Genomic DNA, 17083 nt, shown 5'->3' on the forward strand with positions numbered 1-17083 from the left:
ATGAAACAAAAAAAGAGAACTCTTTGGCTATAATGACCATTATGTTTGGAGGAAAAAGGGGGATGCTTGCAAGCCGAAGAACACCATCCCAACCGTGAAGCACGGGAGTGGCAGCATCATGTTGTGGGTTGCTTTGCTGCAGGAGGGACTGGTGCACTTCACAAAATAGATGGCATGAGGAAAACTGAATATATTGAAGCAACGTCTCAAGACAGTCAGGAAGTTAAAGCTTGGTCGCAAATGGGTCTTCAAAACGGACAATAACCCCAAGCATACTTCCAAAGTTGTGGCAAAATGGCTTAAGGACAAGTATGTCAAGGTATTGGAGTGGCCATCACAAAGCCCTGACCTCAAGCCTATAGAAAATTTGTGGGCAGAACTAAAAAAGTGTGTGTGAGCAAGGAGGCCTGCAAACCTGACTCAGTTACACCAGCTCTGTCAGGAGGAATGGGCCAAAATTCACCCAACTTATTGTGGGACGCTTGTGGAAGGCAACCAGAAACATTTGACCCAAGTTAGATTTAAAGGCAATGCTACCAAATACTAATTGAGTGTATGTAAACCTCTGACCAACTGGGAATGTGATGAAAGAAAATCTGAATAAATAATTCTCTACTATTATTCTGACATTTCACATTAAAATAAAAAGTGGTGATCCTAACTGACCTAAGACAAGGAATTTTTACTTGGCTTAAATGTCAGGAATTGTGAAAAACTGAGTTTAAATGTAGTTAGCTAAAGTGTATGTAAACTTCCGACTTCAACTGTACTTGCACACAATAATTATTTGAGGCCTGGTGAGAGTAAACATTCATAAAACAGGTTGTGGTTGGAGGACTGAAAGTCTTGAGTCAGAACATGATTAGAACTCTGGAGTGCTTTTGTTAAGATGGAACCAAATGGTCTCAACCAGAGCCCTTTTTTTTTTACACTAATTGCAGTTTTAAAATGGACAGCACCACAAAAACCTGAGGTAACCATATTGACTCAAAGAACATTCCCACACTGAGAGACAGAGGGAGTGATGGAGATCTTTACATGGTCAACAGCCCCCCCCCCCCCCCACATACATTGAGTAACACCAAAGCTAACCACCTGCTGACGAAATGTGAAACAAAATCAAGCATACCACCAAAATCAGTATGGACAAAAATAACATTTGATGCCTTCAATTAATTAATAACACTTGAGAAATCACAACATAGCCAAAACAAAAGGTGATTGTAATAGCTACCCTTGGTTAATGGGTTTGTCTCACCACAATGGGAACAGACTTTGCTCCATTCGCTACCTGCTTTGACTGGTCTACGAAGACTCGCCAAGTGGCGGAAAGCAGAACTGCATTAAGTATAACCACAAAATACAGGAAAAACACATTGTACACAGAATAAATGTACGTTTGGTCTTTTTTCCCTTACAAAATTTAGCACACAATACCAGTCATTGAATCCTACATAGAAAGGAACAAAAATACAGAATTATTGGCAGGTAAATCCAAATACATTTATTGGTCATTTCATTCCACTGTACAAAGCAAGCATGAGATCTTGCAGTTACTGACTTGACTGGTCCTGGAAACAGTTGGAGAATTTTCATTTCCTTTATACCAACACGACACCTGGAACAAAGGTGAAAATCTGATTACGGTAAGTACAGTCATCCAGAAATAAAAACAGTCTGACATAACATTGGGGTGTGCTAAAGACCCAACAACCTGTTCAAATACTTACTGAACCATAGAGATAAAATGGAAGACTCAGCTTGAACCCCTCGGTCAAGGATACTTGGACCTTTGATATTTTCAGTGGTATTGTTAACCAAACACACCCCCATAAAGAAAACACGAATAAAAAATTAAAAAACAGGTCCAGCCCCTGGTTCGTCTGTGATCTGGCAGTTACTCCACTTCTGTTGGTCTAACCAAGTGGTTCTGGAAAACGGTTAAAGAAAATAAACCCTCCTCACAGCTGCCCATGTCCCTTAAAGTTGAAGTGTTTTTTTTTACTGACAAGAAGCACATGGCTGAGCTCGAATCACCACTATTAATTCAGGATTCCTATGCCTCAGCCATGCCTCCTTGCCCGTCCAATATTTCCTCATCTCCCACCCCTTCTAATGCAACTATACCTGATGCTTCGCTCTTTTCCCCCTGCCCCTCTACAAAGTTTCCCTCTGCAGGCAGTCACCTAGTCCGAGGTGCTAAAGGAGCTCCTGAAACTTGACACAAAAAAACTATTTTTATTGACTTGGCCAAAGCTTTTGATAGGGTGATACCTACTGCAGCCCTCGTCCTCCACATACAACACCCGTTCTGCCAGTCACATTCTGTTAAAGGTCCCCAAAGCACACATATCCATGGGTCACTCCTCTTTTCAGTTCGCTGAAAATTGATTGTCCGATCCCTCCTGATGACCCGATTGGACATGACTCCAACAGGGTCACCAGGATGGATCAGCCAATGAAGTAGAAAGTCCAACCCAGTTGACTATATTAAAACGTTATAATCCCTCAATGGCGCTACTCATGCCATTAAAGCCTTTTGGCTACCAGAGGCCTCTATCATTCTTTAGGGTCCCACCTAGTTGACTACTTCAAAACGGTGAATGTACTCAATAGCGCTGCCCATGCTGAAACAAGCTCTGAACTCACTTGCGTGAGATCAGTGATCAAGTCATGGAAATCTCTCCTTCAAACAGAGCGCATGATGGCAATTCTGTTAGCCAACGTCAAAGCTTGGTAACAAGATCTATCCTGCACCTAGTGGCTGAAATGTGCATAACTTGTCATCATCCAGTCACTGTGCTGTCTGCTTTCAGAAAAAATAGCTGGTAGGCGATTAGCTCGGCAAGTGTAAGCCTTTAAAATACACCCTGATCGCGGCGAGGATATGAGCGAGGATTGGATGCATTTTAAAGCTTTTCCAACAGCATCTAGGTCAGATGTGAAGCTCATATGCTCTACACTTCGACCACCTCACAGAGGTACATGGTTGCAATACGTACCACAAAGACCAGTGCGCGGTCTACTCCAGGGCTTTGACGATTGCTTCGTTGGCGTCTATGTTGATCTGGACCTCGGCCCTGGCAGCCTCGTCAGACGCAGACGCCATTTCAGACTGGGCCTTCTCCAAGTTGACCTTGGCAGCCTAAAGAGCAGAGAGGTCAGATACAGAACCATAACCCAATATCCAGGACATCATGCATACTAAATATGCTAGCACAGTACCAGTCTTCTTTCTTCACTTTTTTTTCACATTCAACTGAGGCTAATAGTTTTTGGGATGCATTTACACAGGCAGCCGAATTCAGAAATATTTCACCATGTCTTTATTTTAGTTTTTTTTTTTTTTACCCCTTTTACTCCCCAATTTCGTGGTATCCAATTTTAGTAGCTACTATCTACTCTCATCGCTACAACTCCCGTACGGGCTCGGGAGAGACGAAGGTTGAAAGTCATGCGTCCTCCGATACACAACCCAACCAAGCCACACTGCTTCTTAACACAGCGCGCATCAAACCCGGAAGCCAGCCGCAATGTGTCGTAGGAAACACCGTGCACCTGGCAACCTTGGTTAGCGCGCACTGCGCCCGGCCCGCCACATGAGTCGCTGGTGCGCGATGAGACAAGGATATCCCTACCGGCCAAGCCCCCCCCTACCCCAGACGACACTAGGCCAATTGTGCGTCGCCCCACGGACCTCCCGGTCACGGCCGGTTACGACAGAGCCTGGGCGCGAACCCAGGGTCTCTGGTGGCACAGCTGGCGCTGCAGTACAGCGCCCTTAAACCACTGCACCACCCGGGAGGCCTCACCATTGGTCTTTTGACCAATCAATTAAACTCTAATGCCAATAATTGGGCAAAAGAACTGGGCTGCATGAATAACACAGCCTTAGAGACAAGGGTCAGAGCTAGGCAGCGGGTCCCTGTAAGCATAGTTTGGGGAAGCACTGCTTCAGCGATGAAGCAGGGTATCCGCACAATCCTGTGCGGATAAATCTGAGCATAGAACATTAGTTAAAAAAAAGGACATCCTGTTCTTTATGCTTCTGCCAGGCAAATAAACTATTTTCAGTGGGTTTGATCCTAAATGAAATTGAGGTGGTATCAATAACTCATTGTTCTAGATTAAATGTAGGGGTAATGATTATTCTAATAATTAAATTACTGGATGCAATGTAGTAGTCTAGCTTACTGTTGCCAATTTGGACTATGAAACTGAACTAGGCCTATGGGCTTGTTCCAGAGCTCCATCTCTGACCTAAAGGGCAACGTTGGCAGATGGAAGGGCAACGTTGGCAGATGTGGTGGATTGAGACGCAGCCCATGCAAAACATCTTTTAAACTGACAAGATTGATGGGGATTCTTTTATTATGCTAATTAGATTCCCCACGGGGAGCAGACAGCGACTCTAGAGGGCTAATATTCAGATTTTTTTTTTAAAGGTAGGCAAACCTGATTTTTTTGTGAAGGATGGTATCAGAACAGTTCTCTGCCATGTCTGTCTCCATCCATGCAGAAACGCACACTGAACTATCGCAACACCACGTTTCCTTTCTCAACAATGCACTAGCACCTACTGTTGGAGATTAAGTGCTCACAAGAAAGTATTCTCTTAGTTGACTAAATGCTGGAGCTAACTACTTTCGTTGTAATGATGCCTTTTCTCCTCGCCCAAGTCTTCAGATTGGATCAGTTACAACTTCAGACAGTTGGGTCAAAAACCACAATGTGCCAATGAGAAGCCTATTTTAGGGCATCTTTTCATTCCTGCATACTTTAACCTAAAATTGTGTGCATGTTGGCAGGTCTGGAAGAGAGAGACTAGCATTGCAAATTCACATTGCCTCTTTCCTGTGAAAGGCCCATTTGTTACAGTAGCGATTACAGCGTAGAAATGCCAAACATAGCTGGGAGTTAAAGGTCTCCCAGTGGGAACTTGGCACATCTGCTATAACTCAACAGTGACTGACCTTTCCTGCCTTATTAACAGCAGGGTTTCTCCTGTGCATTGTTCTCAGAGGGAGAAAAAAAAAAGTCATCCATTTCTTTGGAGTAAACTTGACTGTATGTGCCCTTCTTAGGACAGGGTCAAAGAGAAAAAGAGGGAGCTCCTCTACGATGAACGTGTTTAGTCGGCTGATGGGGCTGTGAAAAGTAAAGAGCAACATGGCCTTAGGGACATTTCACACAAATACATATTTTGACTGACATTTGAGCCAATGCTGTGCGGAATTCTGTTGAGTAAGGGATTTGGTCATTTCATGGAAGGTTTCCTTTTGCAAAACTATGGCTAAGGTCTGACTGAGCAGAGCTGCACACAGTTAACATCTTTATAAAAGGGTTTGGGTTTCAATCAATGACTGCATGGGCTGAATGATGCCAATCACAACTCTAGCCTAGCTTTTCAGAGAACAAAGAAATCCTACATGTAGAGGATGGGAAATGTTCATGCAATTGTTATTCCTCTGATAAAGAGCATCTTGTGATTGCTCTGGTTCAATGATTTAAGGACATTCTGCTCCCATTGACAAAGGAAACGCAAGGTATCCCTCTGCGGCCCGTCTTCCTGCCCAGCTCTAACACACTACACCAGGTGTGTAACCATTAGCTGAAAAAGAACGACAAATTCAGGTAGGTCCATCAGTTGTTTGCTTCAATTAAATAAATGTTTCGCAACAGAATGGTATCCACCCCAGGGGTGTAATCATTCCACCGATGCTATTGCAAAATATTTTGTCTGTTGCAAAACGTTTGACACCGTTTACTCCAAAAGGAAAACAAAAATTTATTTCTATTTGATAAATTCAGGTAGGAACCTGAACGAACACACCCCAGTCCAACTATACAACTATGATTAGTTGATTACTAGAATCAGTTGTGATGCGGTGGCCTGGAAGACAAGCCTGCCCACCCTGTGGCCTGCAGGACAAGAGTTGCCCACCCGTTGCCATAGAGATAATAAATAGGTCTATGAGTGGGTGCTGGGTACTTACAGCCACATCCAGCTGGTCCAGGGGGAAAGCCTCTTCAGCCAGTAGTTGCACCGAGGAGTCTGCGTTCACCGTGATTGACCCGCTGCTCACTGAAACAGACAGAATTTGAGTAAAGCAACCTATTCTATTCAGCCACCCACCCATCATACCGGGCAGACTGATTCTCAGATCCACCTTTAAGCAGACATGGTACTTCTGGCCCTTCTTTGGACACTTAACTAATTTTCAGATGAGCTTCAATGCAATACAACTCTCCTTCAGTTGCCTCCAACTGCTCTTAAATGCAAGTAAAATTAAATGCATGCTCTTCAACCGATCGCTGCCCGCCTGTCCAGCATCACTACTCTGGACGGTTCTGACTTAGAATATGTGGACAACTACAAATACCTAGGTGTCTGGTTAGACTGTAAACTCTCCTCCCATACTCACATTAAGCATCTCCAATCCAAAATTAAATCTAGAATCAGCTTCCCATTTCGCAAAACAAAGCATCCCTCGTAAAACAGACCATCAATTATGTAATTTACAAAATAGCCTCCAACACTACTCAACAAATTGGATGCAGTCTGTCACAGTGCCATCCGTTTTGTCAAAGCCCCATATACTACCCACCACTGCAAACTGTACACTCGTTGGCTGGCCCTCGCTTCATACTCGACCTGGAAACAGTGGGTTTGGTGACATCAAGTCTCTGCTAGGTAAAGCCCTGCCTTATCTCAGTTCACTGGTCACCATAGCGGCACCAACCCATAGCACGCGCTCCAGCAGGTATATCTCACTAGTCACCCCCAAAGCCAATTCCTCCTTTGGCCACCTTTGTTCCAGTCATTGGCAGCAGAGAACTGGAAGGAAACTGCATATTTCTTTTATTTTTTTAAAATGGGTGATTATTATTTAACTGAAACTAGAAACACTTCACCCTCTCTAGTTAAGCACCAGCTGTCAGAGCAGCTCTCAGATAACTGCACCTGTAAATAGTCCAGCCAACTACCTCATCCACATACTGTATTTAATTATTTATCTTGCTCCTTTGCACCCCGGTATCTCTACTTGCACATTCATCTTCTGCATATCAATCACTTCAGTGTTTAATTGCTATATTGTAATTACTTCGCCACCATGGCCTATTTATTGCCTTAACTCATTTGCACACACTGTATATTTTTCTACTGTGTTTGTTTATTCCATGTGTAACTCTGTGGTATTTGTCAAACTGCTTTGCTTTATTCTTGGCCAGGTAGCAGTTGTAAATGAGAATGTTCCCAAATTACCTACCTGGTTAAATAAATAAAATATACCGCCCAGCCCCATGTAGACAACTTAATCTATTGAAATTAAATAAATGCATTGCCTTCATGCACAGAGTGCAACAGTCTCCTAAAGTTCTGTGCAGTCACTAACATAGAATGTTCTTTTAGCTGATTTCAATCCAGGGAAGTAGACTACAATTTGAAAGTGCTACGCTCAGTCTGATTCCTCCAGGTCAAGGATGCAGTCATCCCCACAATTCAAGACAGGCCTGACCCCTGCTGGGGCGTCAGGGTAGCCTAGTGGTTAGAGCGTTGGACTAGTAACCGGAAGGTTGCGAGTTCAAACCCCCGAGCTGACAAGGTACAAATCTTTCGTTCTGCCCCTGAACAGGCAGTTAACCCACTGTTCCTAGGCCGTCATTGAAAATAAGAATTTGTTCTTAACTGACTTGCCTGGTTAAATAAATGAAGTTCCATGTTAAAAGAGGTCCAATGAAGCAATTCTCAATATCAAATCATTTCTGGGTAACAATTAAGGCTCTTTGTGATTAATTGAAAACAAATTGTAAAAAACAGCAAAGAACAATCCAGCAATAATGTTGCTAGGACTGGGTTTGAGTAGAGAAAAGGAGCTGTTATTAGTAGATGGGTTTGAACTGTTATGTCGATTAAATAATTTACCACCTGGTGATATCACCAGACATGGATGGGCAATGTGTAGTGTTATGGTATATAACGATATACAATATTCATACTACCATCTATTTCTACTCCCTAACCCCGTTTCACAGACACCCTTTAAAAATGTTCAGTGGAGCCACTTCTGCAAATGTGCCATTTTGTTCTAGTGGATTATAAAGCAGGGAGAGGTAGGGTAACACTTTCAAATGTAGGCTAAGTTATATTTCTCCAGGTCTAGGATGCAGTCATCGTCTTCCCCACAATTTGAGATAGGACTGACCCCTGCTGTATGGTCCACATTAAAGTGGCCAGTTATTGACATGGAACTTACCATTGCGATCACCTAGAAACACAGAAGGCATGCGCAAGCACTGTATCTAAGTAGCTTAAATATCTGATTAATAAAAGCAATGATTTCTAAGTTGATATCAAGAGGTCATTAAAAATGTAAAATCCAAAAAATATCAGCCTACCACATACACTGGTATTTGTACACATGGGTGTCAGAGGAAAAATCTAGCCATAGTGAATCAAATACATTTTAGGTGATCGCCTCATGCCATAAGAGGTCAGAGACTCACCCACCATTTCATAAAGGGTTAAGAACAGAGGAATTCCCACCATGTTGCTACACCTATTGAACTAACCCTTTTAGTTAGAGCTCATGCAAGGGAGTAGAGCAGTGGTTCTTAACCTTGGAGGTACTGAACCCCACAAGTTTCATATGCGCATTCACCGAACCCTCCTTAATTGGAAAAATAAAATATGATTTTTTCAAATTCAAAACATATTTTACTGGTGCACAAAATGAACCGTGCATCAACGTCACTGTGTTCAAAGAACAAAATCATCAAAACATGATTTTCAAACAAAAACATAATAATGAATATTTGCTGCAAATCAATGTGACTTCTGCTGTTGCCTTTCAGAGACCAGTTCAGAAATGCGCAGCTTCACCTTGGCAAGTGCCAATCTCATGTCATTTTCACAAACAAAGTATGTTGCTTTTCTTCATTTTTAAGTCCAGCATCCTCGAAAAGGATATGTTGTAACAAACGGTATGAAAATCTCCAGAGCTTTCTTAGCAATAACAGGGTACGTTACCATTTGTTGACACCAAAACGTTGAAAGCGTTGTTGTTCTGAAGAGTTGCTGTTGAACCTGGCTCTGCTGAATTTCAATGATTTCATCGAGGTATTCATCATTGACATCTGTTGTCTCAACACTAAATGTGAACGGCTGTCTCACTCATGCTGGATATGACTCTTGTAGGGAAGTATCCGTTGAGACTTTGCAAGCTCATCTAAGTGCGTGGCAATTGCTTGCTTCAGTTCCGCGGGTACAGAAATGAGAATGAACTCAGAATTTAAGCAATCTGCATGACAATGTTGGTGCTCTTGCAAAAACAGGGCTAATTCCACACACACGGCAAAATCACGAGTCAATTGGAGGTGTACCTGTGGATGTATTTCAAGGCCTACCTTCAAACTCAGTGCCTCTTAGCTTGACATCATGAGAAAATCAAAAGAAATCAGCCAAGACCTCAGAAAGAAAATTGTAGACCTCCACAAAAGTCTGGTTCATCCTTGGGAGCAATTTCCAAATGCCTGCAGGTACCACGTTCACCTGTACAAATAATATTACACAAGTATAAACACCATGGGACCACGCAGCCGTCATACCGCTCAGGAAGGAGACATGTTGTCTCCTAGAGATGAACGTATTTTGGTGCCAGAACAGAAGACCTTGTGAAGATGGAGGAAACATGTGCAAAAATATCTATATCCACAGTAAAACAAGTCCTATATCGACAACCTGAAAGGCTGCTCAGCAAGGAATCCCACTGCTCCAAAACTTCCATAAAAAAGCCAGACAATGGTTTGCAACTGCACATGGGGACAAAGATTGTACTTTTTGGAGAATTGTCCTCTGGTCTGATGAAACAAAAATAGAACTGTTTGGCCATAACCATTATGTTCGGAGGAAAAAGGGGCAGGCCTGCAAAGGACACCATCCCGTGAAGCACGGGGGGGTGGCAGTATCATGTTGTGGGGGTGCTTTGCTGCAGGAGGGACTGGTGCACTTCACAAAAATAGATGGCATCATGAGCATGGAAAATAATGTGGATATATTGAAGCAACATCTCAAGACATCAGTCAGGAAGTTGAAGCTTGGTCACAAATGGGTCTTCCAAATGGACAATGACCCCAAGCATACGTCCAAAGTTGTGGCAAAATGACTTAAGGACAAATAAGTCAAGGTATTGGAGTGGCCATCACAAAGCCCTGACCTCAATCCATAGAAAATCTGTGGGCAGAACTGAAAAAGCATGTGCGAGCAAGGAGGCCTACAAACCTGACTCAGTTCCACCAGCTCTGTCAGGAGGAATGGGCCAAAATTCCCCCAACTTATTGTGGGAAGCTTGTGGAAGGCTACCCAAAACATTTGACTCAAGTTACATTTAAAAGGCAATGCTACCAAATATTAATTGATGGATGTAAACTTCTGACCCACTGGGAATGTGACGAAAGAAATACAAGCTTAAATAAATCATTACTATAATTCTGACATGTCACAATCTTAAAATAAAAGCGGTGATCCTAACTGACCTAAGACAATAAATGTTTAATAAGATTAAATGTCAGGAATCCTGAAAAACTGAGTTTAAATGTATTTGGCTAAGGTGTGTGTAAACTTACGACTTCAGCTGTATTTGTAAATGTCTACATTGGTCAGTCCAAATTTCCTTTTTAATTCTGTCATTGAAATGTTATTTCAATGTTAGGTTTTCCATGTGGGCGAATTTTAGAAATACTATGATTCATTATGCAATTTGATTCTGAATTTTAGGACGCCTTTAGATATCACGTGCTGTAGATTGTTGGTACCCATGCAGGCGCTAGTGTGTCGCACTCGTCGCTGAATGACAAATGGATTAACAGGTGATAATTGTGTACCTTACTTCACAATTCAATTTAAAATGAGGCCTAACTGAATGATGAGGGTGAAGAGGTTGATTTAAAAACTTAGAAAGACAAATTGTGTAAGGACTGTTATGCCTATTAAAATCAGCAACAAATAATTGGACAGTGCGCCTTTGGGTTGACACTGTTCTCTTTCACGTTTAACTTTGTAAAAATAAGCAGTTACAGGATAGTTTTATTTATTGTAACCATTACTAATCAAATGTATTCTAATAGAAATGAAAACATACTGTGTTGCAGTAGGCCTTCAAAATAATGCAAGACATATCCTTGACTCTATCCAACTTGAGCGGGAATCAAAATATGCCAGTCAGCATGCACATCCAAACTAATTTCACACAATAAGAGAGCCTATAGACCAGATTAAATTGACAATCTGATGAGTGACAATATTAAGCTTAACAGCTGTCAGATTGTACATAGAGATGTGCGCACAGTTATATTTAAAGATGCAGGAAAGGATCATCCCGATCAAATCCTCCTTCAGAGTCACATGCAGGTAAAACATTGATTTCTATAAAGTATTAGAAAGCATAAATCTGGTGTTTCGATGACACTTACCGTTGTCATAATTCAAGAGGTGCAGCTCTATTTCCAAATGTCACTTTTTGCAAGAATATGCGCGCTGTCCATGCCTTCAGCACGACCGCTCACACAGCAGCGTTGCTCTGGCTACTAACCAAAAATATGCCATTTATGTAATTCATCCCTTACAATTGTTCATAAACTGGTGCTTTTGTTTAACTTTGGCACCTGTCTGGTTATATTAATACATTATTTGTTTCTACCATGTCAAAAGAAGCTGTAACTTGACTTAACTAATCAAATAAAGTTGATCAAATGGATTGCACTATTGTTATTGTAAAATAAACTAAAATAAGTTACAGGCATTGTTTTCCTAGGACTGTAGAATTATACTAAACATATCCTTGACTAACAAATAACTTCTTTCAAACATATATTCCCACTAATAAACTCAGCAAACAAAGACATCCTCTCACTGTCAACTGTGTTTATTTTCCAACTTTATGTGTAAATATTTGTAAGAACAGACGATTCAACTACTGAGACAAACTGAACAAGAAGTGGAATAATGTGTCCCAGAACAAAGGGGAAGGCAAAATCAAAAGTCAGTCAGTATCTGGTGCTGCCACCAGCTGCATTAAGTACTGCAGTGCATCTCCTCCTCATGGACTGCACCAGATTTGCCAGTTCTTGCTGTGAGATGTTACCCCAGTTGCTCAATGTGATTGAGATCCAGGCTCTTTGCTGACCATGGCAGAACACTGACATTCCCGTCTTGCAGGAAATCATCCATACGACTCATTCTGTGCGTGGTGGCATTGTCATGCTGGAGGTTCATGTCAGGATAAGCCTGCAGGACAGGTACCACATGTCATCCTTGTAACACAGTGTTGAGATTGAGCTTGTCATTACAGGCAGTCTGATGATGCTGTGACACACCGCCCCAGACCATGACGGACCCTACACCTCGATCCCGCTCCCGAGTACAGGCATCGGTGTAACACTCATTCCGTCGACGATAAACGTGAATCCGACCATCACCCCCGGTGAGACAAAAACCGCCAGTCGTCAGTGAAGAGCACCTTTTGCCATTCCTGTCTGGTCCAGCACGGTGGGTTTGTGCCCATAGGCGACGTTGTTGCCGGTGATGTCTGGTGAGGACCTGCCTTACAACAGTCCAGCCTCTATCAGCCTATTGCAGACAGTCTCAGCACTGATGGAGGGATTGTGCGTTTCTGGTGTAACTCGGGCAGTTGCCATCCTGTACCTGTGCCGCAGGTGTGATGTTCGGATGTACTAATCCTGTGCAGGTGTTGTTACACGTGGTCTGCCACTGTGAGGAAAATCAGCTGTTTGTCCCATCTCCCTGTAGAGCTGGCTTAGGCCTCACACAGTACGGACATTGCAATTTATTGCCCTGGCAACATCTGCAGTCCTCATGCCTCCTTGCGGCATGCTTAAGGCACGTTCACGCAGATGAGCAGGGACCCTGGGCATCTTTCTTTGTGTTTTTCAGAGTAGAAAGGCTCTTTAGTGTTCTAAGTTTTCATAACTGTGGCCATAACAGCTTACAGACAGAAGGCAATTAAGACACTAACAATCGTTCCACAGGTGCATGTTCATTAATTGTTTATGGTTCATTGAACAAGCATGGGAAACCGTGTTAAAACCCTTTACAATGAAGATCTGTGAAGTTTGACTTTTACGAATTATATTTGGAAGACATGGTCCTGAAAAAGGGACTTCTTTTTTTGCCAAGTTTATTTATTCATGCAATTAATCCTTTATTTATTGAGCATTGGCGCTTATGATTCCTGCACCTTTCAGGATAATATGCATCTGATGCATATGCTTAAGTAGACGGCCGGCAATGTTCTCTAGCAGGTACTTATAGCCTGAAAGGCCAGGTAGTTCTAGTGTTGAAGGATTTCTGTAGACCCTGAGGTTGTCTTTTTCCCTATAGTTTTCTTTTTTCCCCATCTCAGGATATAACATTTTCAAAATTTTAAAGGGGGCATTTAGTTTAATAACAGTCAGTTATATCGTTGGCAAATAAGCTTAGTTTATATTCATCTTTACCAATACCTGTTACGTTTGGGTCCTGTCTAATTCTTTCTGCAAGCGGTTCAATTGCTAGTGCAAACAGGATGAGGGACAGAGGGCATTCCTGTCTCGTGCCCATTTCTAAAGATGTTTCAAATGTGTATTTTTAAGAAATGTATCATTTGAGCTGAAAAGTTGAAGATTTGAATAGAAAAGGCTATTCAAGACATTTGACAACAGCCATTGATAAATCTACATTAATTTTGTTAGTGTATTATATTGAAACATGTTCTTGTATGGTAAGACTTGCCATTCTGTTTAGGAGTTATTCTTTTCGTTGCCACTTATGGGTCTGAACGCTGCAGAGGACTCCATATTTTCCTCAATTTAATATAACGGTTTGATACATGGAACTCTGAAGTGATGTGTGACATCATTTGAGTAAATGGGAGCACTTCTTCTGTCCCAGAATGTCAACTCAAATTCTATGGGAAAGCAGTCCATACTTTTTGCCTTGAGAACTTTGTAACAGCGCCCATTTATTTATTTTTGGGTGATATTTATTTTAGTGACTCTTGGTCTGCTGATAACAATTTTAAAAGCTTCTATAGTTAAGATTTATGTTCAGAGAATATATATTCATTATCTTATTAAAACTTACCAAGACGTATTTAAAACAAAATGTACAGTCTTCAAAGAGCCATGATATAGGATCATTCTCCTGTATCATGCAGAATTACCCCAACAGAAAATTCTGTTGAAAATGCACTTAGCGAAGAAATATGGAGAACGAACAGATCTAAATTTCTTAAATGAGTAAACGTAAAAATAAAGACCTTTTAGCATTACAAATGTAGACAGAGGAAAGCAGACAGATGACATAATTTGGGATCTTTTTATGCATACTTTAGGGGAATGATACTCTCATACTCAGTTCAAGTTAAATCTGAGTAAAGTAAAAACACTAAATGTTAGAAAAAGCCCATAAAGTATTTACAAGAAATATATATATTTCTGAACATAAGCCAAAATATTATATTTTAATTTTGAAGAGAGCCAAACTACAGGTTAAACAAATATAAAACACTGCAAATAAACCTGGTAAACACCTCAGACATCCCAGATTTCATTCATTTAGATGTCAACTCTGGAATTCAGATATCAATAGAAATCATGCAGACCGGTCCTGGACAAATCAAAAAGTCTGGCCTTGGATTTTGACCAACTTCCCCCTTGACTTTGGTCTGAAAGTTCCATAGTTTGATGATACCCATGAGTGGGTATTTAGCATTCTTCTGTTTCACTCCGATCCAGTAGTATCGTTCCAGATCCTCTGGTGATATACCCAGGACAAGTTCCTCTGATAACAGTTTGACCACATTTCTGGAATTTCTCCTTTTTCGTAATCTTCTGGTCAGGACAATATTCTCATTACGTCAGATTGTGTTTTCTTGCTGGTCCAATTCTTCTCAAGTTCACAACCTTGTTCCCAAAAGGCAAATGTTGTTAATTCATGCGCACGCCTTGTTTGTGCGTATCTGACACAATATCCTCTGAGTGAATCTGCAATTTTTTTTCTTCAACAATTGTAGCAGTTTTGGTGTGCATTGAGAGTATTAAAGCTATGTTTTCCTGGACAGCATTTAATTTTTGTTTGCGTCTCCAAGTTGCCATTTCCTTCGAAGGCGGCAATGGTCTGTTGGATTCATGTCGCGGCGCTGTTTAGCAAACGGATTGCTCACTCTCCCAGTTTCTTGTAGACTTGATTAATCAAGGGGCTTGCTTTAACTTTGTTATCTGGTTTCTACATATAACCACAGTTGACCGTACAAAACAGAGCTACTCACACCTCATGCGTCCAACCGGTACACTCATGAGCCTCCTCTTTGCCCTTTATGTTTGAAGCATAAACTCACATGAGGTTATCAGACCACTGAGCCATCAAGCAAAATCTCACCAAAGAACTTTGCTGCGGAGCCATCATCATTGAACACGGTGACCACTCCGGGCCGGAGAACCTGCAGCGTGGGGACATGGGCAGGGAGGATACCGAAAGCACCAGTCAGCGTGGGCACGTCAACCTGTTTCACACTGGCCTCCTTGAAGTACACCTGGGAGAAGGAGAAACACATACATTACATTGACTATTATTGATTTTCTTAGCATTGAATTTGAATATAATCTGTGGAAATATACAGCATCTGCATGCAGTACTAGATAATTGTTCTAATGGATAAAGTCCATGCTTATTTACTGAGATGTTACTATATTTTAGTTGTCAATGAGGTTCTGGTAAGGTACATTGCAGTTATGTTATCATACGTTATATAATATGCCATTAGTGTCTGACAGGTTGAAAAGCAAACATAATTATCTTATTTAATGTTGATTTACGTAACTAGGTAAGACTGTTTCCAACAAGGTAGTAAATTACTGTCAGATGCACTTCAGTGACATCTAGCTAGCTATAACGCTAACTTGTACCTAGATAACTAACAGAATAGCTAGCTAGTTGTGACAAAGAAGGTGGAGTCAGCACACTCCTGAAGATTTAGCCAATCGAATGATTAAATCAGAAATGGTTGCTAACAATTGAAGAGTACTGTAATCCATTTATAGTCCCAAGGTGAAATCATAAGAAAGTGCAAGGGCCTGTGATCCATTGTGGTAACTAGCGTTGACAAACAGGTTATTTATTGCAATCTAACGTTAGCTAGCAAGTGGCAACACAGGGACACATTGTTGCACAGAACAATTTAGGCATGCCAAATTGATTTGGCGAGGCTTGGTTGGAAGAATATACACGCGCGAGCGTCAATTTACAACTAACTGTTACATGCACAGTTAAAAAGTAGGTACGCTAACTCGCTAACGTTACCAAGTTAAACTAGGTAGCCATTGAGCGGTGTGCACGCCACAGGCATTTTTCGCTAGCTAACTACATGCGTATGGTTGGATAATGTGTCTTTATTATTAAGAGAGTGGCGTTATATCTGTCTTTGGTTATATCAATGGAGATAGCTAGCTAGGACTCTACCGGAGGCCAATAGCATAAGCCTTGTCAACCCCGGACTATATTACCTGCGTTGGCGAGGCAAATGTGAATGACATCTGGGCAGAACCTGAAGGTGCGTCGGCGTAGCATCTTGCTTGCCTCAATACAGGGAGAGAGCAACGGAGAAACCTTGCTGCCATCATTTTGTTTGAATGAATATAATTCAAGTACAAACGAATCCCCAAGCCCTTGCGCGAAGTCAGTCAAACAGTGTGCGTCTGATAGGACAAGGACATTGGACCGAACAACAATGCCTTATGAGCGTTCAAAGGATGATGGGAAATGTAGTTATTTTCTAGAGGCAACACATTCAACCCAAGGATTCGTATGCCTCAGTGTTCAATCTGAAAATGTGTCTCGTTCGGTGTGATCTTTAACATGGAATACTTCATATTTTTGTTTATCTGCCGTTGTAAATAGACAGATTTATTGAAAAAGTGAAGGCATATGTGGCAGTGTGCAACATTTCACAGCCAGGGGGTGGCGCCGTTAGAATGTCAAACAGGATCCACTGATGAGATGATTGATAAGATCATCACTGACCCATCA

The 17083-nt window shown here is 41.6% G+C and overlaps 1 protein-coding gene across 1 annotated transcript; it reads right to left on the bottom strand.

The window, feature by feature from the left end:
* Nucleotides 1–1477: 1477 nt before the first annotated feature.
* Nucleotides 1478–16789, bottom strand: LOC109889229 (ATP synthase subunit delta, mitochondrial-like). The gene is made up of 5 exons (XM_020480505.2): nucleotides 16561–16789; nucleotides 15437–15590; nucleotides 5997–6085; nucleotides 3003–3145; nucleotides 1478–1618 (listed from the first exon to the last, which is right to left on the bottom strand). Exons 1-4 carry the CDS (start codon nucleotides 16675–16677, stop codon nucleotides 3023–3025), a joined length of 483 nt encoding a protein of 160 aa, XP_020336094.1. The 5' UTR covers nucleotides 16678–16789; the 3' UTR covers nucleotides 1478–1618; nucleotides 3003–3022.
* Between the last annotated feature and the right edge of the window lie 294 nt (nucleotides 16790–17083).

This window comes from Oncorhynchus kisutch, linkage group LG4 (genome assembly GCF_002021735.2).
Source record: "Oncorhynchus kisutch isolate 150728-3 linkage group LG4, Okis_V2, whole genome shotgun sequence".
Classification (NCBI taxonomy): Eukaryota; Metazoa; Chordata; class Actinopteri; order Salmoniformes; family Salmonidae; genus Oncorhynchus; species Oncorhynchus kisutch.